At 31.4% G+C, this 25,369-nt stretch overlaps 9 protein-coding genes across 9 annotated transcripts; 4 read left to right on the top strand and 5 right to left on the bottom strand.

Annotated features, from left to right (window-relative positions):
- Positions 1-136: 136 nt before the first annotated feature.
- On the bottom strand, positions 137-11,365 carry ELE39_002931 (uncharacterized protein; the record flags this gene model as incomplete). The annotated part of the gene is made up of 1 exon (XM_067346035.1): positions 137-11,365. The coding sequence occupies one exon, from the start codon at positions 11,363-11,365 to the stop codon at positions 137-139; it is 11,229 nt and encodes a 3,742-aa protein (XP_067199928.1).
- A 445-nt stretch (positions 11,366-11,810) lies between these two features.
- On the bottom strand, positions 11,811-13,784 carry ELE39_002930 (kazal-type serine protease inhibitor domain-containing; the record flags this gene model as incomplete). Its single annotated transcript, XM_067346034.1, has 1 exon — positions 11,811-13,784. One exon carries the CDS (start codon positions 13,782-13,784, stop codon positions 11,811-11,813), a length of 1,974 nt encoding a protein of 657 aa, XP_067199927.1.
- A 929-nt stretch (positions 13,785-14,713) lies between these two features.
- Positions 14,714-17,782, bottom strand: ELE39_002928 (uncharacterized protein; the record flags this gene model as incomplete). The annotated part of the gene is made up of 1 exon (XM_067346032.1): positions 14,714-17,782. One exon carries the CDS (start codon positions 17,780-17,782, stop codon positions 14,714-14,716), a length of 3,069 nt encoding a protein of 1,022 aa, XP_067199925.1.
- A 476-nt stretch (positions 17,783-18,258) lies between these two features.
- On the top strand, positions 18,259-18,921 carry ELE39_002927 (adenylate kinase; the record flags this gene model as incomplete). Its single annotated transcript, XM_067346031.1, has 1 exon — positions 18,259-18,921. The coding sequence occupies one exon, from the start codon at positions 18,259-18,261 to the stop codon at positions 18,919-18,921; it is 663 nt and encodes a 220-aa protein (XP_067199924.1).
- Positions 18,922-19,368: 447 nt separating this feature from the next.
- Positions 19,369-19,872, bottom strand: ELE39_002926 (peptidyl-prolyl cis-trans isomerase; the record flags this gene model as incomplete). The annotated part of the gene is made up of 1 exon (XM_067346030.1): positions 19,369-19,872. The coding sequence occupies one exon, from the start codon at positions 19,870-19,872 to the stop codon at positions 19,369-19,371; it is 504 nt and encodes a 167-aa protein (XP_067199923.1).
- Positions 19,873-20,801: 929 nt separating this feature from the next.
- Positions 20,802-21,989, top strand: ELE39_002925 (vacuolar ATP synthase subunit d; the record flags this gene model as incomplete). Its single annotated transcript, XM_067346029.1, has 1 exon — positions 20,802-21,989. One exon carries the CDS (start codon positions 20,802-20,804, stop codon positions 21,987-21,989), a length of 1,188 nt encoding a protein of 395 aa, XP_067199922.1.
- A 465-nt stretch (positions 21,990-22,454) lies between these two features.
- Positions 22,455-23,087, top strand: ELE39_002924 (Der1-like family; the record flags this gene model as incomplete). Its single annotated transcript, XM_067346028.1, has 1 exon — positions 22,455-23,087. One exon carries the CDS (start codon positions 22,455-22,457, stop codon positions 23,085-23,087), a length of 633 nt encoding a protein of 210 aa, XP_067199921.1.
- A 374-nt stretch (positions 23,088-23,461) lies between these two features.
- ELE39_002923 (uncharacterized protein) lies at positions 23,462-23,812 on the top strand (the record flags this gene model as incomplete). The annotated part of the gene is made up of 1 exon (XM_067346027.1): positions 23,462-23,812. One exon carries the CDS (start codon positions 23,462-23,464, stop codon positions 23,810-23,812), a length of 351 nt encoding a protein of 116 aa, XP_067199920.1.
- Positions 23,813-23,970: 158 nt separating this feature from the next.
- Positions 23,971-25,068, bottom strand: ELE39_002922 (WD repeat; the record flags this gene model as incomplete). Its single annotated transcript, XM_067346026.1, has 1 exon — positions 23,971-25,068. One exon carries the CDS (start codon positions 25,066-25,068, stop codon positions 23,971-23,973), a length of 1,098 nt encoding a protein of 365 aa, XP_067199919.1.
- Between the last annotated feature and the right edge of the window lie 301 nt (positions 25,069-25,369).

Here is a 25,369-nt window from a genome sequence, read left to right as displayed (position 1 = left end):
AAATTGATTTAGAAAGTATTAAAGAAATTATCCGCAAGTACTTCAATTTTAAACTTTTTGAATAGAAATCCAATATATTAAACAATACTCTAATCCTTATTGATCATTTTACATAATCTTCCCACTTAGTCGATATTTACTTGTTAGTATTATTATTATTATCTAAAATGAATTCTATTGACTTTAATATTAGTTCATATAATTCTTCTTTTATTACTTGATTATTTTTCTGATAATTTAATCCAATATTGTCATTATCCTTAATTAAGAAATATCTTTTAATTTTATCTTCATCTTTAAAAGTAAACTTTATTTCGTTAAAAATCCATTCCATGTCATTACCTTGATCAACTTTAAAAGTTGTGAAAAACCTTATCAAAATGAGTTCCCTCCTTTTATGTTTAATAACTACAGAAATAATCCTATCTTGCAAAAATTCACCAAAAATTCCACACTCTTCTATTCTATATAAAGAATTTGAGAATCGAATTGCATCATTTTCCATCCAAAATCGTCTAAATAAAGATATGATCACATTTATATTTTCCTGAATTTTTATCATAGATTTACAAGTGATCATCTTGATGCCATTATTTACTATTAAGTTTTGAATCTTTATGACTGGAAGCTGTTTTAGCAATTTATTATTCAAAGACAAATTAATAGAAAATTGATTATTAGCCAAATCATCAACAAACCTTTGTGAACAAGTTGCTCCATAGACCTGGATTTTTTGAATTAATTGATCTCTCTTTATGTATTCTTGTATAGAACTTAGTGTATTAGTAATCTCCAATCTCATCTCTTCTTTCTTAGAAAAATTAAGTTCATGATCAGATTTAATCAACACTGAATCGTTTTTTAGAATAAAACAATCCATCGGTAATTCCAATTCATTTCTAAAATTTTGTGTTTCTTTATCATTTATTTTTTCATCATCTAAATAATTACTAATACTTGAATTGCTTTCATCAACTTTAAAATCATCTAATATTACTCCAATTAGTTCGTTTCTTACTAAAGACCGGAACAATATAAGTACCGTATTACTTGAATTTGGTAAGACTTTTATTCTGTAACTTAGCTTTTCTAATTCAATATAATGGTAGAAGCTGTTTTGTATTGAAACTAGCTGATTATTATTTATCTTAAGGCTCTTAGAGATCCATATTCTAAACATAATCAAATTTGAATCTTTTCTAACATTTGGATAGTCTATTAGAAATCTATTTAACCAAAATATAGATTTAATTAAATGATCAGATGATAATTTTAAGTCAGAAACCCCATTTTCCAAATATTGAAGATTTTTTATTTTCAAATTAATATTGTTTTGACTCCAAATATTCCAAATTAAGGATTCAGAATATGATAATACAAATTCAAAAATCAACTTTTTAATATTTAGCATCTCAATAAACTCCAATATACTTTGACTGATATATGATGTACCATCGTTGAAAATACTTGTTAAATATATTATTTTTGTTTTGCATTGGTACAAACTCAAAAAGATACAAATAGGTATTGAAAAGTTATATTTTTTAATATGTATTGTCTTAATGTAAATAATGATTTCTTTCTCAGTACCTATTTCTGTCTCCATTAAATAACTTAAATTCTTCATTTCTATTTTCTCGTATATATTTACCCCACTAAATATACTGCTAATCACTGAAATGCAATAATTACTTCTAAATAAATATTCTTTGTTAATAATTTCGCTATAAGAATTTGCAACTCGAATGAATCCATTTTCTTTAAATAATTCATCCAATTTTATAGTTAAATCTTTCATTATGTACATATTCCCAAGATCAGAAGAAAAGTTTTGACATGGAATCCCAGATATATCTTCAATAAATATCAACAACTCACCCTTATTATCAAAGCATTTCAGTTTCTCAATCACTATTTTGTTTATACTGAACTTCTCTTCTTGGTCTCTATTTAGAATTGAGTTTTTTTTTCCACTTTGAATGTGATTTTCTTCTGATTTGTAATTATCAAAGTCAAATCCCAAAGATACTGCTTCTTTCGAACTAGATTCATCATCTTTAAAATCCAACTCAGCCTTTTTTTCATTATATAATCGGTCCAAAACATCTATTGAACATCTAAATAAAGTGGATAATATTATTCTGATTGAAATATCTTTTGGATTTATCATACAAAATTCACAACTACTAATATTCTTGTAATTTAATTCTTTTCTTGTAACACTATTGTCGGTGCTATTTTGATTCTGAATAAAAACCTCGTTAAGTTTATTCGGATGAATTAATATGAAGTGATCATTTTTATTTTTAACTGTTGCTGAAATTAACATATTAATAATGTTATGAGAATTTTGAAGATAAGTCAGTAAGTTATAATGAGTTTGAACAATATTTTCATCATTTAATAAACTATCTTCTCTTTCTTGATGATTAGTTTTATTAACCTTCTGATATTTTGAATATTCAATATTATAAGTCTCAACTCTCTTCTTTAAGAAATTAATAATCTGTTGATATTTAAAAATCATATTACTTTTACTCACTTGAAGAATTATGTTCTTTGAAAATACTTTTGCTGAAATTTCTTGTCTTAGACTTTTAATTGTAAAGCTCTCGATCAAAAATTGGTTAACAAATACCCACAATTTATATTTAAAAAAGTAATTGTTCCACCTTTCCATTAAATCATCAGAATTTAAAATTCTTATTTTGTTAATGACAGAGGGAATAAACGAATTAAATTCTTCATTCTTTTCATTACCTTTCAATAAGTCTTCATGCTTCAAATCTAATATCTTTCCCAACACAATATTTGGAATTATAATATCCTCCAACTTTAATCTATTAATTTTGCACTCTATAATAAGCTCCTTCTTATACAAATCCTCAGAATGACTCCATTTTAAATCTTTGTTGATATATCTATCATTCCAAATATATGAAATAATATTTGTAGAGATCTCACAAATTCTCGGATAATAGTTATTATTACTTACAGAAGCCGAAGATTTATTATAATTAATATTCAAATTTTTGTTGAAATCTATATTAAATTTTGATAGATCCAATACAAAAATGTACTTTCTATAAATTACATTGTATTTGTACCAAATTGATAACTGCAATGACCAAATCATCTTTATACAACTTTCAAATATAAATCCTTTAATCATTTTCTCAAACTTATTTATAACTAAAATAGGAGCATTCCAGCATACAACCATTATTCCACTTGGAGTAAGTTCAAGAATGATCAAATACTCCATTACAGCTCTATTACTTGAATGAATATTTATTGTTATACAAGGTCTTTCTTTACCACCAGAAATATTAAAGAATGAACCATAGATATTGTTAAACTCTACATCATTCATGTTACCAGTAACAATATTACTATTAGAAGAGGTCTTATTCATCACATATAATGAATCTACCCAATTATTAATATTCAAATCTGTTTTATTATATAAAGAATTTAAGTAATTTATTTGAGACTTATATTTCAAAATATGCCATCCACATTCTCCAAAATCAGTATCTTTAAATGAATGGCTTCTTCCAATAGGAAATTTTATGTTAATTGATGAGTTATTAGATAATGAAACTCCATCTTCTTTTTTTAGTACTCTCTCTTCTATATCTATTTCCTTATTATCATGAATTATGCAAGTATATCCAGAAATTACAGTCTTTATATTACTCTCTTCCGACAAAATAGTTTTATCACTTTGAATTGACACTAACTCATCTCTTATTATTTTAATAAACTCAGCTACGCTCCAAGAAGGAAAATACATTTGAGTTTCATCCTTTTCTCCATTAACGTCTTGTAGAATTAGGCTGGGAACTGGATAATTCTCCATGACAGTATCATATTTAGATGCTGGCTTTAAAGGTATGAATCTTTCAATAGCTTCCCTATTATTAATTATTGCTTGGAAAAAATTTTGTATATTATCTCTATATTTATGTATATCTCTAATAGTTACTCCATGAGCTTTTAAATAATAATTACTAATTACAAATGAGTAATCATCTGAACCGCTATCTGTTTCAATACCAAATTCTTCGTTAGAAAGCCGAAAATTATCTTTAAGAACCCAATTATCTTTAGTTGTCAACTTTAGCTTAATTAACAGCTCCATAAACACCAGATTCAGGAGTGAATTAATAAACAAAATTATACCATTAGTTTTATGGTTAGCCTCATCATTAATTTCTAGTCTCTCATCCAAATAGACTAATTTTCCTTTATAAAATATATCAGCTCCCAAGTAAATACATGGCATTAAGTATATAGGTAGCTCAATATTTCCAGATTCGTACTGGCAATTTGTTGGAATAAATAAACGAGAAGACTTTTGTGTTTTTGTTTCTTTTGAGTTATTTTCTGGAATTATGTGGATTGGTAAGTTCATTTGTATTTGAATTAATCTACCATTTGAATCTCTTATTAAATTCCAAGAAATTGTTTCATTTACAGTTCCACTATTCAGATTATCAACCTGATTATTTCTATACAAAAATATGAATTCTAATACCGTATTAAAGTCCCAATATGGGCTTGGAGACTGATATATTTCATCTTCAAACACTGGAAGCAAACAATCATTAATGTATTTTTCTAAATTTAAAGAGGGATCTTGACCAAGCTTATTTCCTGCAGCCCAGGGATCTGAAATATCTAAGATTCTACCATTAATTCCTGAATATAGCGATATATCAATCTGGTAGTCTAATTCCTCAGATTTTGAATCAATATCAATATTTCTAATAAATATACGAATCCCTCGATCAATTTCTTCATACTTTATGTTGTAATATGTTAATATATTTGCAAGTATTGTAAACAAATCTCCGCATTTTAACATGACATTATTCTGTTGTACCATATTCCAAATTGAAGCACCTACAAAATTTTGGTATGCTTTGCTTAATTTTAAGATTAATGTTAGATGATAAGGCGTCTCCAGCTTTTGATTCGTATCATAGCTTAATTCATTTTTTGAGTTCCAAAAAATTTCTCCAACTTGTTTCTCATATTCTGTTTTAGATAAAACTATAGTGTTGAGATTATTATTCCAATTTGAAATTAATCTTTGTAATGTAAACTTTAATTGTCTATAAAAATATAGTTTTGTACTCTTTGATGGTTTTCTTTTACCAAAGAAAGAAAGAGAAATCCCAATTTTTGATTTAGGTTTTGTAGAATTCAAATTTGAATTCGGAAGAGAAAGTTCCACAGAATAACTTTGGCATGACTCATTTTGGCTAATTAAATCTTTTCGCCTTTTCCTTTGTACCCTTAACTCCTTGTTTTTAATATCTATAAAAAGATAATCAGGCTTAATCAAAAATATTGATCCCGTTCCCAGTGTATTGGTTGAAGTTGTTGCATCCTCAGAGTATAATAACCATCCCTTTGGGTATATTAATGAAATAAACTCTATTTCTTTTGGAGAAGATCGAATTTCGGAACTTTGATTGATTTCTTTTCCCAAATCAGAATTTCCAAATAAGCTTTTTTCAATGGAAGATAATTTCTTGTTATATTTATCAATATTTGAAATGTCCCAATTTCCCCCTCCGAACAAGATATCAATCAATGGAGCATCATAAAGTCCAGATGGTATTTCAATGAACACTTCCTCATGTTTTTTTAACCAAAATATATAATTAGGTACTTTAATTATCCTTCCATCCCACAGAATTACCTCTCCAGGTTTTTCGTAATAATCAGGATCCAACTTTCTCTTAAGTAAACTAGTAAAACTATTCTTTTTCATTCTTCTAAATTTTGCTGGAGAAACTTCAAAAGGGACTTCATAGAGCCATTCTGATGTAATAGAAATCTGTCCAAAAATTTCTTCCTGTTCATTTGAATCTAAAATTGAAATTTCTGGCTTTCTTTTATCACCTTCTAATCTTAAGCTTGAATAATCAGATGATATAAATTTAGGTACCATCAGATAACTAACCATTCGTGAAATAGTGACATTCTGGAGTAAGAAATCACATGTAGCTTCCTTCCAAATATCAATAAATCTGCTTTGCATTGTTGAAAATAGAAAATTAATAGATTCACGTAAGCAGCCTCGTTCTATAGAAAAGTCGCATATTCTGCATTTGTATTTATTTTGTGTAGTAATACTCATTCCAGTAGTAATCGAAGATGGAAAATAAATCTTTAAAGCAAGCCCCAGTACTAATTCATTGTTAACCAAACGATCAGGGTTAGATATCTCAGCAAGTACTCTAGTATGTTCTATAAGCTTCTCAAGAATACCTCTTCTAAGCCTGCCTTTTAAGCTTGGATTTCCTATTGATAAATTTTCCATAGGAAACTGAGATCCATGCCATATTAAGACTAAATGTGGTTTCCTTTTGATTGGAATATAATCAGCTTGAGATGAAAGTAAATTAATGACGGCAATGTCATTTCCAAATTTAGTAGTAGATTTGATCAAAGGAAACTGAATATCTCTTCTAAAAATTAGTGATCCAGAAGATACAAACTCACTTTTCTCAAATGACTCTGTTGGAAATAGCTCATCACCATCACTCCAAACCTTCTCTCTTACTCCTTGTAAACATTCCAACAATAACTCTCGTCCAAAACAAGCAAACAAACTCATTTTGTATGATTCATCCCTACTTTTCCCCCAAATTTCATTCCCATGTATGAAAGAAAGTTCCATAGTCATATCAGTCATCCAAGAGGATAATATACTTCTTAATTTTGAAACAAACACTTCTTTTTCCAACTTAATAATTGACCAAAGTTCCGTATCAATTTTATTTACTCTAATGTACTTCTTATCAATTGATGTAAATACAGTCACCTTTAGTTCTAAATCGTCTCTTTCTGTTAAACTTTTCCAAACTAAACAATGAAACCAGCTGGGGTTAAATTCTGTATTTTTCTTAAATCTTGTCCAAAACCTGGTTAATTCAAGATATGAAATTCCTAAATTTTGTCCATTTCTCATCAATGAAACTGTTACTAAAATGTTCTTAGTACTACCTTTATATAAATCAAGTACTCCACAAAATACTAAAAAACAATTCAAATCTTGGCAATCAAAATGAACCAGCTTCACCCTCAAAGTATTCTTCATACGACTTTCAAGTTCCTCTCCAATAAAATTTGCAAGTTTATCCAATTCATCCAAACCTTTGTCCAATTCTACATTTTTTGTAAATTTTCGAGACAAGACTATTTTAAAGCCTGAAAGACTTAGCTTAAATCTAAATATATTGCATTTAAGATACTTACAAACTTCTCTTCTTACTTCACTGTGCTCATGGATATCAAAAGCTATATCTGAACAAGTATCTGGATCAGAATGGGTTCCCTTTTCTGATAAGTGGTCTTGATCAGAGCTCAATCCAAACAATAAGCTTTGAAAGTTCTCTTGATGAGTATTCTCTTCTTTAATGAAGTCAAATTCTGGGTCTAAATCCAGATCAATACCACGAACTGATATTGGATCTCCAATTAAATTCCTCTTTAATTTAGTTGTGGAAAATGATTCTGAATCTATCCTTGAAGATGGTTGAGTCTTTTCCTCGTTAAATTCGTTTTCATTTTGTATCCTTGCAATATCCTTAGAACAAATTGGAATCCCCAATAAATAGTATTGAGAAATCATTTTAAATTTAATTGAATCCCAAATTTCTTTTACTCTCAAAATATATAACTCCACGAATTGTCTTACCTTATAAAGTTTCATTTTTTCGTCAATTCCCAATTCTATATTGATCTTTTTTCCTGTTATTCCAAAACTAATATTGTAATATGAGCACAAATATACGCCTAAAACTGAACTTGTTGGTACATTAGAGCTGGACCTGTGAAGCCTTATGTGAGTAATTATCATATAATCATAGATCTGATTATTATACAACTTTCTTATGAAATGTCCGCTATTAGTTTGTTCTTGTTGATCACAAGAAATTGGCTCTAAATCCTCATTTATCATCAAGTCCTCCTGGTCTCCTGATTTGCAATCAAGGTCATTTTCATCTATAAACAATATTGTATACCACTCACCTTCATCTACTCTAACAGATCTATCTGTGATTTTTGACATTTTATATAAGAACTTTTCAAATGAACTTTCTGATGCCCCTTCCAAATACTTTCTTCTTGCTTCAATGTCAGAATTCTTCCATCTACAATTCGAATTAAGCTGGCAGGTAGACAAATTCTCTGCGTTAATTAGAGGTATCTCTATTAAGCATAAAGGTCTAAATTTATTGATAAATTCCTTATCTAATTCCTGCTCAGTATCTTTGTAGTTGTCATATCCAGTGATAAATGGTAAAACTAATTTTAATATATCTTTATCATCTGAATCTGTCTCAATTTCATTGTTATTAAACGTGAGAAAAAGATTTGAAATTTCTCGAATTGATAGTGAAATTTTATCATCATTTCCATAAAATGATTTGTTTTGGATGATTCTCTTGTATTTATTAAATTCTTTGGAATTTGTAAGACCACTGAAAATTATGTTGTAGTATCTGGAGTTTATTGCTCCAAATTTACTCTTGTATAGATTTTGATGAAAACCTTTAGACTTTATTTCTGAAGTATTCTCTCCTTTACTTTTCTCATTCACTTCTTCGTCATTAACATTTCTAAGGTATTCAATATTCTTTCTTAAATGGCTTGAAGTATACAAATAATCTATTAATGAGATTGTTTGTATTATTTTGTTGTCTTGAAAATGAATTTTTTCCGCAAATTTATCAAATGAAAAGCACACTCCATGGTTTTCACTAATAATATCGGTTTTTCCAATAGAACTTGCCATTAAAGTTCTGCAAGTTAGCTTGCTGCTATTTCTATTGTTTCCAAACTGAAATTTAAGGTCATAAATAAATACTAATTTTAACTTGAAGCTGTCCTTGATCTGGAAATCACGGACTTTATACCAGGTTGAATTTAATTGATAATTATCATTTCTCCTATTAAGTAAGGTCCACCCATCCAAATATCTGGAACTTGAAATAGTTAATATTACTCTTCCATTCAAATCCATTGGCTCTTGTTCCTGCTGGCTATAGCTTTCCTTTTCACTCCAAAGTACGTAGCTCCATGACTTCTCCAAGCATCTAGCTCCATCTATAACACCTTCAAAAAGATTATTTGTTCCTAATGAAAATCTTAACAGACTTAAATCTTCTTCATCAGAATCAATTCCGTACTTTGAAATCTTTTCCTTAAACCACTTTGTATATTCCTGACAATATACTGGGCTGAAACCATAATATAAGATATTGAACTTTACTAATGAAGATTGGCTTTCTCTTTCTTCACTTTTACTTTTGTCATCATCTGGCACTTTAATTATAATTCTCTGGGCCTTCAACCAAATTGCCATAAATTCGTTAGCTTTTTCAGGCTTTTTTGAGTGTAGATCTTGGCACAAAGAATCAGCTTTTGCCCAAGACCTTAAAATTCTCAAGATTCCAAGATCATCACATTTGACTGCGATTTCATTAGTATTCATTTTTGGAAATAAATTATAATATATTAAAATTTTATCCATTTCTTTTATTGGGAAGTCATACTCAACCTGCTGATTTTCTAATATAAAAGTTTTAAATCCCATTTCCGCCAATTTAGCTTGTAGCAGCACCCAAGAGCCCTTAAACCCATCAAAAACTTCTTCCATAAGTAAAGTTTGGTCGCTCTCCAACACCAAGTCAATCTTATGGTGGATAATACACGGGAGAAATAAGCTATTGAGTCCACTTGGAAAAGCTGGAATATCGCCAGTTTTTGAATAATTTTCAACCAAATTTTCCATCCAAGTATCTAATTGACGGTTTTTGAGAATGAAAGAATAAAGAATATAAGCCAACCTATAAGGCTTGTTAAATGACTTGGGTTTCTTAATCTCCTCTTTGGATTCCAGTAATTTTTTTAACAAAGAAAATGTATCAGAGGTAAAAATAACATTCCCTGAATTCTTAATGTAAAATTTGATAGACCAAAACTCTGAACAATGATTGTCTTGAATATTTTTGTAATTTTCAATTAAACATATCATATCAATTAGCTTGTGGAATTTAGAATATAAAATCAAGGGGACCTCAATTTTTGATTCTTTAACAAAATTGAAGCCGTTCCTTAATTTATTTACTAAAATCTCAATTACAGATAATTTTTGGCTTACTTTGTAGCTATAAATTTCTTTCAAACAATTAAATTGGCCTTTAACTTCTGATTCAATATCCAAGGGAATATTGTAAATATCAGACCTTAACAACAAATCCATAGCTATCTTTTTCGCAACTTTTTCATTTATTCCAGAGTCACATACTGTTAAAGTTGAATTACAACTTGTAGCAAAAAACTCAAAAGTGTCTAATGAAGGATTTAGTCCAATTTCTGATTCTTCAAGGTCCATATTAAACTTGTTAATAACCAAAAAATGAACTTGAATGTCATTAGAGCAACAATAATGTAATAGGTAATTATTCTGGCAAACTAATGAGGAAGAATTTCCTTCAGAAAAAAGTCTAGAAGATATTACTCCTGTTGTAATCACAATTAGTGAATGATTGAAAGAAACTGAAAAAGAATTCAATAATCCAAGAATCTCAAAACTCCACAAGCTTCTAGGTAAGCTTGTCATACCTTCCTTAAATTCTATACGAGCTTTTAAAATTTGCTGAATCTCACTTTTCAAGTTTTCGATAAATAGTTGTGTCTCAGAAATCCAAGATATTACTGGTATTTCATAAAACACCAGCTTAAAACAACATTTCTCTTGATTTTCTCCAAACAAAAAAACTGAAAATCGCACTTCTACACTTTCTTGGACATACTCTAAATACTCTAATAATCTTGAAACTCCATTTAATATACTTTCCAAACTTAATAAAAATTCATCTATGCATACCCCTAATTGCTCCATATCATCATATAATTCTGAAAACCATAGCAACGATCCCAAATCCAAAATAAATACCAAATGCATGCGCTTGCACACATTTCTTATTAATGTGGACACGCCGGTATTTAATGAAATAATTTTACTTGCAGGATTGCATGCGAAAAAATCATGTGGATCATTTCTTTTATAAATCAAATAAAAAATTTTGAAGAAAGAAGGAATCATTGAGTTTTTGACATTTCGAGTTAAACTTATTTCAGATTCTCCTTGTTTGTCTATATTTAGTCTATCTAAGTAAAGATCCAAGAAGTAATTCTTAAAATCATCGCTATAATCTTCTCCGTCCAAATCCAGTATAAATATTGATGGTTTCAAGGCCGTCTTTAGCAGCTTTAGATATAATATACTAGCTTTTGGTGAAAAGATACAAACTTCTGTATGATTTAAGCAACTCATTTTAAATCCAAAATCCATTGAGCATTTATCCTGGGATATTAAGGATAAACTGAGTTAAACTAAAGCTTTTTATAAGTACCAATCCACCTATTAAATATTTTCCATCATTATTTCACCAACTTTCTTTCAAATTACATTATTCTTTTATTATTATTTTTTCCCCAATTCCTAATTGTCACGGACAGATCAGGAAATTATGGGCGGGATAGAAAACTTTAAAAATTTGCATTAATTTGGCCACGCAAATAACAGGGAAAAAAGTCACAAATAAACAAATAACGAATTCTATGTGTACAAACCATATTAAGAAATTCCTGGAATAATTTTAATTACTAAATTACGAGCTTTGCCTCGCTATGAATTTGAATAATAAAAATATTAATAGTATTTTAATTACTCTAACCTTGATCGAACAGTTACTATGTCACAATATAGAGATTAGCTCTCAACCTCTAATAATTAGAGGCAAACACTTTCCAAAACTAACGAAAATTAATTTTTTATCGTTACATTGAGCATTTCTGAATTCACAAAGATTTTTGTAAGTTACTCCGTTGTTTGCACAGTGTAAGTCAACCTGGTCGTCACATTTAACTATGCAGTCTGGCCCTCTCACCCTATCAAATGCAGGAGGGAAATCTCTAAATATGTCATCAACTGTAAAATTTGAGTTTATTTTTGGAAATACCTCACTTGTGATTCTCAACGTACTTAGTAACGTAGAATTAGTTGTGTTATTTGATTTCTTTTCAATTGAATTTAAATCCTTTAAAAGAGAGTCTAAATTAAAAATTTCGTCTATCTCTTCCAAAATTGCAGTCTCATTGACGTTTGAGATCATAGGGCCAATAGGCTCACCACCCATTAAAAAGTTCAAATCAAAGTTCACAAAGATCTCACCGATCCCGAAGTCACTAAGATCATTATTTGTAAAATTTAATGGGGATAATAGTAAATCAAAGAAATCCAAAACCAAGTCTTCCTGGCCTTCACCCTCCTCAGATGAATTACTTAATAAAACTCTGCTATTTGCTTCTAATAAGCTGGTTATGTTTGGGATTGGGTTGAATATTTCATGTGGAATTATAGTTGAATTATATCTTAACTTATCTTCCAATAAGTTCCCAAGGGTTATTTGGGTCATACTGAGAATCTTATTGGAAGCCATTTGTAAATTATCACCTGTGGAATTTTTGGGAAAGATGCAGTGGAAATTGGAAATCACTGGAGCTTCTTGACGAGATGGAGTGTTTATCTCGCAATTCTCAGTCTTACTCAAGTAGCTATTTTCTCCATTATTCGAATCAATTCCTTTTATTACAGCATATTCATGTTCTGAGGTTAACAATAATCTATTGTTCATAGCTTTTATATGGTCACTAATATCATCAATATTAACAGAATTATTCATATTATTTCCCAAAATAGAACTGTCTTCATTATGCTTCAAACTGTCAATATTCATCCTGTCCAAAGATTGGAGTGCAAAATCCGTTATCAATGGGGAAGTTAAGAAGTTACTTGCATTGTTTAAGTTGATAAACCTGAATGTCACATTCAGAACACTGTACTCTCTCTGTCCAAATATACTAGGATTGTATGTTCTATTCAGGTTAAGAGCGTCAATTCTTTTTAAAGCTTTATAAGTGGGATTTGTTGTCGTATAGTTGTTATTAATACTTTCAAACTCTATACCTTTTAATTGATTCAAGTAATTTTGCAACTTAGACTTCTGGTTTCTCAATATCTTAATAACTGACTCTAAGACTAACATTGAAATTCTTGAAAGGTTGTATTTACCATTAGATAAAATAAATGAAGAAATGTCAAAATTCTCTACAATAACATTAATCATATTCACATTATATTTGTTAATTTCTTTAAAAATTGAATTACGTTCACCCATGTAAAATGCATTTAATATATCATTCACATCATTATAAGTAGCATTTTCCAGTACTGTGTCTTGGAAATGCTTTTCATCTGATATAGAACCATTAACTAAGGCAGTATTGTTAACACTACTCTCGTCGTTTTCATTCATTGACTCAACTATGGTCATTTGTGTATCGTTTGTCAGTGATAAAGTTACATTGTCAGAATCTGCGACTGAATCTCTTTTCGAGAGATTGTTTCCTCTTAATGACCTGCTATCTAAGTTCGGAGTATTCTCTGTAGTATTAAGCTCGCTAAAATTACCACTAACAGCCTCAAAATCTGAAGTAATGCAGTCAGCTAAATCAAGAATAGTTAAGTCGCTAATTTTAGCCTTTGAAACCAAAAAATCACACTCAGATTTGTAAATTACAAAATCCGAACCACACAGGTTCATTGGGCTTGAGTCACATCTATTTATATGTTCTCCTTTAACCACCAAACCTGAAACGGCTAAAAAAACAGAAAGAAGCAATCTTATCATCTCTCAACTAAAATATCTCTTTACTTTTTTATCTAACGTTTTCTCTTGCTTAATAAATATAAACTTTTGTCCCCCCTTCTATCTCTTTTTCATGCAAAGCAGACTCACTGATTCACCTTTATTGGAGCTGGAATACAACTTTTAGAGCAAATACTTTCATGAAATTTATTACAGTCACGCCCTGCCTTTCTTACCTCAGCGTTGTGCAATTTCTCCTTTTTGTTTATTCCTTTGATCAATTTAAATATATACACATATTTTTGTGGAGACAAGGCGTGCGACAATATTTGCCAACCCTGGCGCAGATTGGACTTAAATTTACAAAGTTGTGTTTCGAAAAGGTGTGGGGTATAAATGCCAATTATTTGTATGTAAGGCCATGGCCTAGCTATCTATTAAGTATATCAGGGCAAGAAAATTTGGTCTTTTTAAAAGGCCATTTCTGATTTTGGGAGTTGCATTCACCGTGTGGGTAAGATTTAATTAGTATATAAATGAGCAAGTGCGTACTCCGCTTGTTAATTTCTTAGTAAATTCTCCAACTGACCTACACTCAGAGAATTTGAAGAAATTAATAAAATGAAGTTAAAGAAAAAATAACTTCTGAGCCTGGAGACTAATGCAGGCTCCCGCCAAAACAAATGCATTTGGTGCATGCAAATCTTTTGAACAATAAATACAAAATAATAAAAATTTTATCATAAAATTACAAAATACTTCGTGAATGTTCTGTCAATAATCGAATTTTTTTTAGAAGATTAAAGTGGTAAAATAGGTTCCTTAAATGTAGGTGGAATAGAAATATAGCAAAAGACGTAAAAGCTATAATATTAAATACTAGTATATTAAACATGACATTAATTATAGAAAATCAATTTTAGAAAAAAATCTAGATTAGACCTGGAATTATAAACGGATTCAGTGCTTTATTATTGACCAAAAACCTTGTCCTTGACCGTTTCCTTAAGTAGATTAGACACTTGCCAGATAGCTTGAGCATCTATTTTCTTATTAATTCCCATAACACCTGGCCCATTATTATTAATAAAAGAGCCCGCGTTATTATCATTTGAATGTATACTGGAAGAAGATTCTCCATTCTGCTGTCCACTACTCATAGAGAACCATCCACCTACTTTTTCGTCTTTAGTGTTAAAGTTGCTTATATTATTAATGGACTCTTGGCTATTAACTACGCTGGAAACTTTAGAGACAATGCGGATAGAGTCTGACTTGTTATAGTTTTTGAGAATATCAGAATAATGGGTCAATAGGAACTGGCTATAATCATTATTGCTTGAAACACTGTTTGAGTCGATGTTGGCTTTAAGAGTTTTGTCATTTGCAATCGTAATTTTGTTTGAAATCGATCCTCTAGAGGAAGACTTTACTAAAGGTAAGGTCGGGAATCTCTGTACGTTATTTGCAAATAGGTCCTGTACTTTGGGTAATTGGTGGCAGGTCTCAAGATCATAGTCTTCCTGAGCTTCTTTCAAGAGTTTAAAGACTCCATTTTCAATTGAGATGAGATTTTCAGAGTTCAAAATGGTTTTGACAATGTCTATAGTTGAAGACAATTCGCCTGGTGAATCTAGACCACTAAGTTTATTGTTTTGTCCCACAGAATTATTGCAAACAGAGAATCGAGTGCACCATAAAAGATCAGCGTAAAGACAGGAAACCGATCTAACTATCAGTTCTTTATTATCTTTTAATTTCTTGTTAGAACCCTCATCGCCTTGATAAGGGTCTTCAAGTTTGAAGTATAAATCTGAAAAGGCCTTAATAATATCAGTCTGGAATGGTAAAATATAAGCCTTAATATAGGATCCACAAACCAAATCGAATGTAGACTTCTGGGTTTTGGAAGCCAGCTGAGCTGCTATCATATTTAGTTCAAAACAAAACTCTAGTAATAAAGTGTGTGGAGTCACTGAATTATCCCCAGCAAAATCAAACTGACGATACAAAGATGTGAGTGGTAGGGTCTCTTCGTTATTAAAGCAGTTATCAGTCAGACTACTAATAGTTTTCTGCAAAAGTGACTGATATGTACAAATCTTCTGAGAAAGATATTCCCTGTGAATCATAAGCGAGTACAAAATAGAACTCAATGTTTTTATATTTTGGATGTGTTTTACAAGACATTCTGAGCTTATATATGATTTTGCAAACTCCCCCAGTGAACTGAGCATGAAAGTTTGGGTGTCTTCAGAATAATCCTCTATAGATGCACTAATCTCGTTACAAACTCTTACAAGAATCCTCCAACTAACATTCCCAATGCCAACATTGAAATCTTGAGTCAAAGACTGAAAGGAGAAGCCGGGCTCCTCCTGATCAGTTGAAAGATATTCTATTAGGTACGATTCCAGAACCTCCAATCGCTTTCCTTGAATTAAAATATTGGAGAATTCATGAATATTTGCAAAGGGGTCACCCTTATCTCTGATTATAATATCCGGAATTTGCTTAAAATCTTTGCCTTTAATAGACCACAATAGAACTCTGTTGAATTCAATAAATTTGTTTATAACAGAGCCAAAGCATTTTTCAGATATGCATCTGAGGATAGAGTTCTTTTCTGAAGGCTCAATTTTATCAAGGAGTTTTCCTGTCTCTTTTATCTCATCCAATAATATCTCGAAAGATTCGTCCTTGGATATCAGCCATTTGATAGTATCGTGGTCTTCGAAAACACTATCGATTTTCTCGTTACAACACGATTCAATATCTTCCCCAGACCTCAAAATTAAATCCATTAGCTGTTTCTTATTCTCGTTGATCAAAAACGCTAATAGATCTTCCTCAATAGTGGAAATTAAAATTGGGAAAAATGAACTTCTTAATATTTCTATACCCAATCCGTGTTTAATTTCATTAAACACATTCAGATATATTCTAGAAAGGAACCTGAACCTAAAGTTTTGTTTTATTTTCTCTGTCTTCTTATTGTAAACCGTGTCGTCATTCTCTATATGGCTAGTTTTATCAGCTTTTTCTTTTCCCATAGATTCAAACTCCTCCAATAGAACTGATAAAAGCCTTGATATATGGTTGCTGTTGTTTAAAGGCAATATACAAGTTGACATATGATCGAAAGATTGAAAATGGCACCATCCTTTCTGTTTAAATTCAGAAAATACAAGTAAAATTGACTCTTTAAGCTCATAAAGATCAACTAAAACTGTCATAGCTATCATGAAAGTCTGGCTAAGCCTGTTATCACGCTCCTCATTGCTTCCAATATTATCTTCATGACCATCATCACTATCCGTAATTCTTGCATGCTTTAAGTTTCGAATAGTTTCGTCAACTCTTAAGATTAAAGCAGTTTCCAAGATCTTCTTGAATTCAGAGTCAATGTACTCCGAGTGATCAGCGTGTTTATCTTCAATCTCCATTAAATACCTAATCACAATTAATTGTGCTAATTCAATTGAAGTTAGCTTTTCACAACTTTGGATAAAAGTATAACAATTACTGGAAATGCTTTGCTTAAAGAAAGAATTATTGAATAGGTGATTTTCTAAATCTGGGGGATCCTTGCCTACAAGTTGCTTATACTTCAAATACAGCTCATAACTTTGTACAAAACTTTTCTTTGAGAAGGATTCTAGGATACCAAAGTAAATTCTTTCATGCTGTTCTTGTTGACTCAAAATAGAGTTTAAATCCTCTTTTCTAATTACATCTGGGAGCTCTTCATGAATAAAGTTAGAAACTCGATCACTAAGACTATTACTAAATTTCTCAATATCGTTAAGTAGTTCAAATGTGCTGGAATTTAGTTTTGTACTTGCAGTATATATATTCAAGACATTTTCGCCAAAATCAATCATCAAGTCAGGATTAGATCCAATGACTTTTTTAACTTCATTTGTCCTTACAAATACCTCTTTTTTTACTTTAACTAGAATGTCACTAATTTCATCCAAGTCATATTTTTTGAAGAGATCTGTTACTGATAATGCCTGGCCATCTACAAGAATTGACATTATTTAAAAAGCAAAAAGAATCTCTTAAGGTTTACATCAAAAAAAAAGTTTACAGAAAAAATATCTCCAGAATAGTTATTTACGTGACAAAAATACGCCTGCTGTCCTTCTTTTCACTTAATTATACTAAGATTTCAGAGTACAAGTATGAATGCAATCAATTTATGATACAGCTACTTTTGTAGAAATACTTTAAATCCCACAGTATGAGGAGCTTCTATCTATCTTAAATACTTCCTCAGATAAGCTAACTGCTGCCAATCTCCACTGTTCTTTTTTGCTTTTTTGTGAATCTTCTATTCATTCAAAAAAAAAAGTTATTTTAAAAGTCCGGTACCGCGCCCCACTTTGTATAGGAAAAGGCGGTAAATCAGCCACCAATTAAGAGCAATACACCTAAGGAAGAAGAAAGGAAATCATTTTCGTCTCGACTTGTTTTAGCCTTAATAGAAAACAAAGGCTGAATTGATTAGAAGATGTCAGGTTTAAAGAAGCGTAATTTAATCCTCATTGGAGCCCCAGGAAGTGGGAAAGGTACTCAATGTGAATTCATCAAGAAGGAGTACGGTTTAGCACACTTATCTACTGGTGACATGTTGAGAGAAGCGATAAAAAACGGTACAAAAATTGGCTTGGAGGCAAAAAGCATCATTGACTCGGGGAATTTTGTTGGAGATGATATTGTACTTGGATTAGTTAAGGAAAAATTTGATTTGGGAGTGTGTGCAAATGGCTTTGTCTTGGATGGGTTTCCAAGAACAATTCCACAAGCTGAGGGATTGGCAAAGATATTAAATGAAGTCGGAGATTCTTTAACTAGTGTAATTTACTTTGAAATTGATGACTCTGAGATTATTGAGAGAATTTCAGGAAGATGCACTCATCCACCATCTGGAAGAATTTATCATGTAAAGTTTAATCCTCCAAAGCAACCAGGCATAGACGACGTTACAGGAGAGCCTCTTGTGTGGAGAGAGGATGATAATGCAGAGGCTGTAAAGGTCCGTCTTGATATATTCCACAAACAAACTGCACCATTAGTGAAGTTCTATGAGGAATTAGGAATCCTAAAAAGGGTGGATGCAAAGCTACCTCCTAAAGAAGTTACAGAGCAAATCAAAAAGATCTTGGAAAACTAAACTCAAAAGTGATACCAAAATTCTGACTCTAGAAATAATAGCATTAATAAGTTAATATAAACTAGATTAAAGTTATCTTTTGTATATTTCCTGGCTTTACTTTTGTTTTGAGTCACATTTGACCACAATCTGCAATAACAACTGAGACACTGGTCTTTCCGTTGCTGGATCCAAACCTCTCCATACTAGCCACTACGTCAGCACCTGTTAATATCTAAAATATGTAGCAATTAATAAGTTTGTATATAATATGTTATATGAAACTTGATTATACCAGTATTATAGGATCTTAGCCTAACTTTGAATAAACTAAAACCAGACAAAAATACTGGAGCTTAGTATTACCCATCTTAGACCCAAATCTTTAATTAGATTCATTTTTAAAAAAAAAAATGAACATAAAGAACTGGAACACGTCTGGGTTTAAAACAAATTCCCCACAATCATTCAACTTACCTTACCAAAAACAACATGTCTTCCATCCAGCCAAGGACATGGAATGGTGGTGATAAAGAACTGGGAAGAATTTGTATTTGGACCAGAATTAGCCATAGACAATAATCCCGCAGAATTATGCTTTAGTACGAAATTCTCATCATCAAAAGTGGGCCCATAAATTGATTCTCCTCCTGTGCCATTACCTGAAGAAATATCGCCTCCCTGGCACATAAATTCTGGAATAATTCTGTGAAATTTGCATCCCTTGTAATGCAGATCCACTCCACTCGGGCTCTTACCCTTCTCGCCAGTACAAAGGGCTCTAAAATTCTCTGATGTCAAAGGAGCAATCTCCGTAAACAACTCAAACACCACCCTTCCTGTTGGGGTTCCTCCAATAGAAATATCAAAGAATACGTGGACATTCTTCTTTGCAGATAATTTCATTAAATTATTTGGACTCGCATCCGAACGAGGCGATACCTCGCTTTGTGCCTTCAACCCTGCCTCCATTAATTCAACAAATAACTAAACTGACAGAGATCCACCCAAGCATTTGCACAATTCCCAAATATCCCAATTTTTCCCAACCTTTTTTTTGGTAACTTAATCTTCTATTAATTACCCCGACCTTATAAAATGTTGGCGCCTAAATATTGCCCGGTTACTTTAGTATATAGGAATTTAAAGGATAGAAAAATAGACGAAAAACAAAGATCTTTATGTAAATAGAGATATGATTATTAATCCAAAAATCATGTAGAATACCATAAGTAAAATATAGTTTATTGAGTAATAGGAACTATTCGAATTTCTACGAAGATAAGAATATCCAACAAAATGACCAAATAAAGTGATTTCCTTATTTAAGTACTAGTTTAGAATGTCCATTATTTCTACTTTGCTCTATCATTTTCTGCTTTTATATTATAATTCCCACATCCGTTACTCCTCCTTTAACTTCTCACTTCTTTATCATTGCGATTAAAGCACAGGTTTTTAATCCTTCAAAAATTTAAATTAAGAGAATTGCATGTAGTATTTTAAAGTTGCATAAATCTAGTTTAAAAAAAAAGAATACTGAATCGAGTCGAAAAGAAACAAGAACTTCTATCACCAAAATCAAATAAAAGAATGTGATGTATCTGATGCAGTTAAAGTTTTTAGTTTTGTTGGTTTTATTTATTTTATTTTTTTTTAAAAAAAAAAAAAAAAGAAAATCTTATGAAATTACTTTTCCTCTTTCATGCGCTTATTAATTCTGCACCTGTTTATAAATAAATGGAATTCAAGCCCATTCCCGCCAAAACATAGATGGCGCTAAAGTGGCCGCTAAATTAATGCGGAAGAGGCGAATATGTTAAAGAAAAAAAAGTGAAATAATAGTAAATAAGAAAAAAAGCTGTGAAAAAGGAGTTCTATTATTGAGTACAAAAATTCAAATGGAACTTTTGACATTTAACTTGAAGGATGGGTATTTAGAGGCAATGGTTCGAGGATATCGATCGGGGTTTGTAACAATGGATGAATACCACCTGATTGGCCAAGCTGAAACTTTGGAAGACATGAGAACAGCGTTAGAAGAGACAGACTATGGTACATTTATGCAAGATGAACCATTTCCCTTGTCAGTAAATGTAATAACTCAAAAGTGTCGCGAGAAATTTGCTCATGAATTTAGGATGTTACAATCTCAGGCCTATGAACCATTAGGAAAGTTTCTGAACTACATTACTTATGAGAAGATGATTGATAATGTGGTAAATTTGATCCAAGGAGCTATGAATAAGAAACCAGCGGAGGAGCTTCTTGCTCGTTTAGACCCATTGGGATATTTTCCAGAGATAAGGGCGTTTGTTGCCTTAGATTTATCTTCATCTTTTGATGAACTTTACAAGTCAATTCTCATTGAGACCCCAATTGGACCATACTTTGATGAGTTTTTGACATCTTTTAGTGGTGAAAATGAGGATGTTACCTCAATTGTCAAGGAAATGGACTTGGAGATTCTCAGAAGCTCTCTGAAAAAATCTTGGCTTGAGGACTTTTATAGATTCTGCCAGACCTTGAATCCTACATCCGCTGAAGTTATGAGTCATGTCTTAAAATGTGAGGCAGATTTTAGACTTCTTGCAATTACCTTAAACTCACTCAATTTTAACTTTTCAAGTGCTTCTACATTATATCCAAGCTTTGGTTATTTATATCCAGAAGGCACAGAACAAATTAGAAAGGCTTGGAATGATACTCGTGTAAGAGCTGCTTTGGAGCCATATTCAAAGTACAGCGCTCTCTATGACCAATGCAAAGCATTCTATGTAAATGACAATGCTAATGACTTTGGACTTTCTGATGACAAGGACGAATCCAATGAAAGGAAGAAATCCTCAAGTCACAAGAATCTTGCTGACAGACAATTTAAGAGTTTAGAGGATTTATTATATGCTGAGACTGTCTCAATGTGTGAGCTTGTATTTGATCAGCAGATGAATTATGGTGTATTCTATGCTTGGGCCAAGCTTAAGGAACAAGAAATTAGGAACCTTACTTGGATTGCCGAAATGATCCTCATGAACAGAAAAGACCAAGTTGATGCTATTGTCCCAATATTTGCTCCTCGTGCCAGGTAATTCTCTTGCATAATACAACCTATTTATTTTATCCTTTTTAACATATAAGAATAGCCTATTAAATTTTTTTTCTGCTAAGTCTATCATTTTTTTATATTTATCTAAGCTTAAACCCCTGAACCCCAAATCGTCTAATTCCTAATTCTCCCCTTAATTAGGTATATAAACCCATACCAAAAAGAAGTTAATATCGTGTCGGCTCGCTTTTATAACCAACCTTTTGGCATATTATTCACTATCCCTTCTACCACCTCGTCCATCTCCTGTTCTCTCCCCTTACAAAAGTTCATTTACCCTTCTACTGTCTTTTCATCGCTTCCCCTGTCCAGAAATAATTTATTATTCTGCATGTAACTGGTTACCTCGAGCGCCAAATTTGTGGCGCCTAGTGGTATATATCCAATTAAGCAATAATGTGAGAATTACAGAAAAATTTAGCTTGGAAAATAGCAAGAAGAAGAAAAAATGTTGATGGTGAATAACATTCCACCAGTAACGAAGGTCTACTTCGCTATCTCAACCTTACTGATGGTATTATGTACTCTAGATATCATTTCACCTTTTAATTTGTATTTAAATTGGTTACTTGTGATCAACGAATACCAAATATGGAGACTAGCAACTTGTTTTTTCTTCTTTGGAACATTCAGTCTACACTTTTTTTGGAATGCTTATGTGCTTCTCTATTACTGTGCGTCTTTGGAGGATGTAGTTTTCCACAGTAGGCCAGCAGACTTTCTGTGGATGTTAATCACATGTTCTTGGATGCTTCTTTTGCTTTCATATTTCTTTGGAGCTGGATATCTTTTTAGTGGTGCAGTTATTAACGTAATGACTTATATTTGGGGAAGGAGAAACCCCTCTGCTAGAATGTCGGTTTTCATATTCACCGTAAGAGCTCCTTATTTGCCATGGGTATTAATGGGTATGGGTTTAGTTATTGGATGGAGGCCTTGGGATAACTTAATGGGGATTATTGTAGGTCATACCTACTACTTCTTTGAAGATATCTATCCCTTAATGCCAGTTTCTAATGGTTTTCGCCTCTTTAAAACTCCTAGAATAATTACTAAATTAATGAAACAAGAACAAAACTAGGAGGTAAGTGGTCAATCTAATAACTTCCTAAGATAAAATTATATATATAAATATATTCATTAATACACACGTAACACACACAAACTATGTATTAAGCCTTTTTAAGGCTATTTTAACACAAGACAGTTACTATAATTTAGCAAACCTTTTATATTCTAAGTCAAATACTTTAATAATCGTTTCTCATTTCTTCTTAATGCATTACTCTTGAGTTCTCTTAGATTCAACTCGACATACTTTTTTAATTTTTTTTTTCCTTAACTTGCAATTCTTATTTTAATTTACCTTAATGCATTTAAATTTATTCAAAATTTTGGCGCCCAGTCTAAAAATAATTCCATGTACAATAAAAACTTTAATTCATTAAATTTAAAATGATGTTTCCTACATCCCATGGATCTTTATTCAGTCGAGGTGGTTCATTTGTAAGGAAGTCATTTCTCACGAACAACTCAAAGCAATTTCTTCATATTTTCAAGTATTTCAAAAACTCTAAATTGAATTTGAGCAAAAAATTTGAAATTAATGGTGACAAAATAGCAGATCACGCCAGGATGCAAGAAAAGCTTTGGAAAACCCTGGTTCCGGAGAAGTACATTACTTTTAACTCCTCTTCTTTCATTGTTCTTGCTTCATTGACGTTAGCATTACACCAATATAATTCACATAGGGAAAAATCCAAATTTAGTAAGCAGGACCAACAGTCCAATTTGTCAGCTTCCTAAGTATCCAGAATCTTAGCAAGAAATAAAAGCAAAGAGAAACAGATTTGCATCTCTAAATACATTCGAGTTAAAAAAAAAAACTAATTAAATTTCAAGTTATACTATACTATAATATAGATTAGATTTCAATTCAAGTAATCAAGCCACCATGTTTTACTCTAGTGTTTTAGGTTGTCCTTCTTTTTTGAATCATTCAGCCTACCCTTCTTAATAACCTTGAGTTTTTTGTTACCTTTGGCTGGAGCAGTATGCAAGCAGTTTTTATCATCCGTAGAATCTGGATTGTCCTGGTGAGTTAAAGACAAAGGATCTATTGGGTTTCTATCTTCAATTGCCATACAAGTTATTCTATTATCCGAATCAAGTACGTCCATGATTTCTAATTCACAATAAATATTGCCAATTTCCTGATTGAGTCCTAATCTAAAATTAAAAAGAACAAAAATACCGGAAGAATCACAAGTTACTAGCTTTCCACAAGTCTTAAAATCATCAAAGCTTTCATCTTTGAGATGGTTGTAACCAATAGTACAAATTCCTTTGATTCTGTTCCCAAGATGTGGATTCTTGATCTTTTCAGAAGTTGTTTTTGAAACGGTAAAGGTAATTTCCAAGTTTATAAGTTTTTGCCTGGTAATTTTAAACATTCTTAACTGACCGTTAGAAAAACCAACCAAAAATATTTGGTTATTAATCCAACAGAAAGAAGTAATTTGAACAGGCCCAAGTCCAAGATCAGTAGTAGAATAACTTAAATACCAATCCTCCTCATCTGTTATATTCGAAACCACAAGCTCCCTTTGAGAAAGTACAGCATAATAACTTCCCAACATATTAAACTTTATTAAGGTGAAAAGTCCATACCTTCTGTTTGAAAATCGATCCTTCTTATCCAGCCCTGGTACAGTAAATTTGGCTGCTAAACTCCCTTGCATTAGATTTATTATGCATATATTTCCCTCGATATCTAGAGTTAAGGCAAGCTTCATTGAAGGATGAAAATCTGCTGAAATTGGAGTACAATCGTGAATATCATCAAAGCTTTTAACTGGATCCCAATTTGAACATCTCCAAATACATACAACTTTGTCCTCTCCACACGAAATTAAGTATTTAGAGTTCCAAGATAAGCATACATAAGTCACGCTTCCTTGGTGTTTAGTAAGCAATCCACTATCGCATCTGGTTTTCAAATTGTAAATCCTCATTGTCTCATCTGTACTCGCGGTAACAAGTAGATTTCCCCTGGAGTCCATGTCTTTAATACTAGCCTACGGTAGTGTAATAAATAAATGGTGGTAATCATTCAACAAGAGAGAAAACACTAGTAAAAATGAAAAAAGCAGCGAAAATCTAACTTACAATGTGGGCCTTAAAGGCAAAAACCATTTTAAAAATCCCGTTAACACCACTATTATTTTCCTTATTTACTTCCTCATTTACATCATCCTCTACAGCCTCCTCTGTACCTTCCACCACCCTTCTCTTCATCATCTTCTCCGTACCAAAATAAGGATTCAGACTTATACCAACTATTCCGCCGTCATAAGTCCCTTG

The sequence above is a fragment of the Cryptosporidium sp. chipmunk genotype I genome (genome assembly GCF_004936735.1).
Source record: "Cryptosporidium sp. chipmunk genotype I strain 37763 chromosome Unknown contig_35, whole genome shotgun sequence".
NCBI classification, from domain to species: Eukaryota; Apicomplexa; class Conoidasida; order Eucoccidiorida; family Cryptosporidiidae; genus Cryptosporidium; species Cryptosporidium sp. chipmunk genotype I.
The sequence above is the reverse complement of the archived record's forward strand: the minus strand, read 5'-3'. Positions and strand labels throughout refer to the sequence as shown.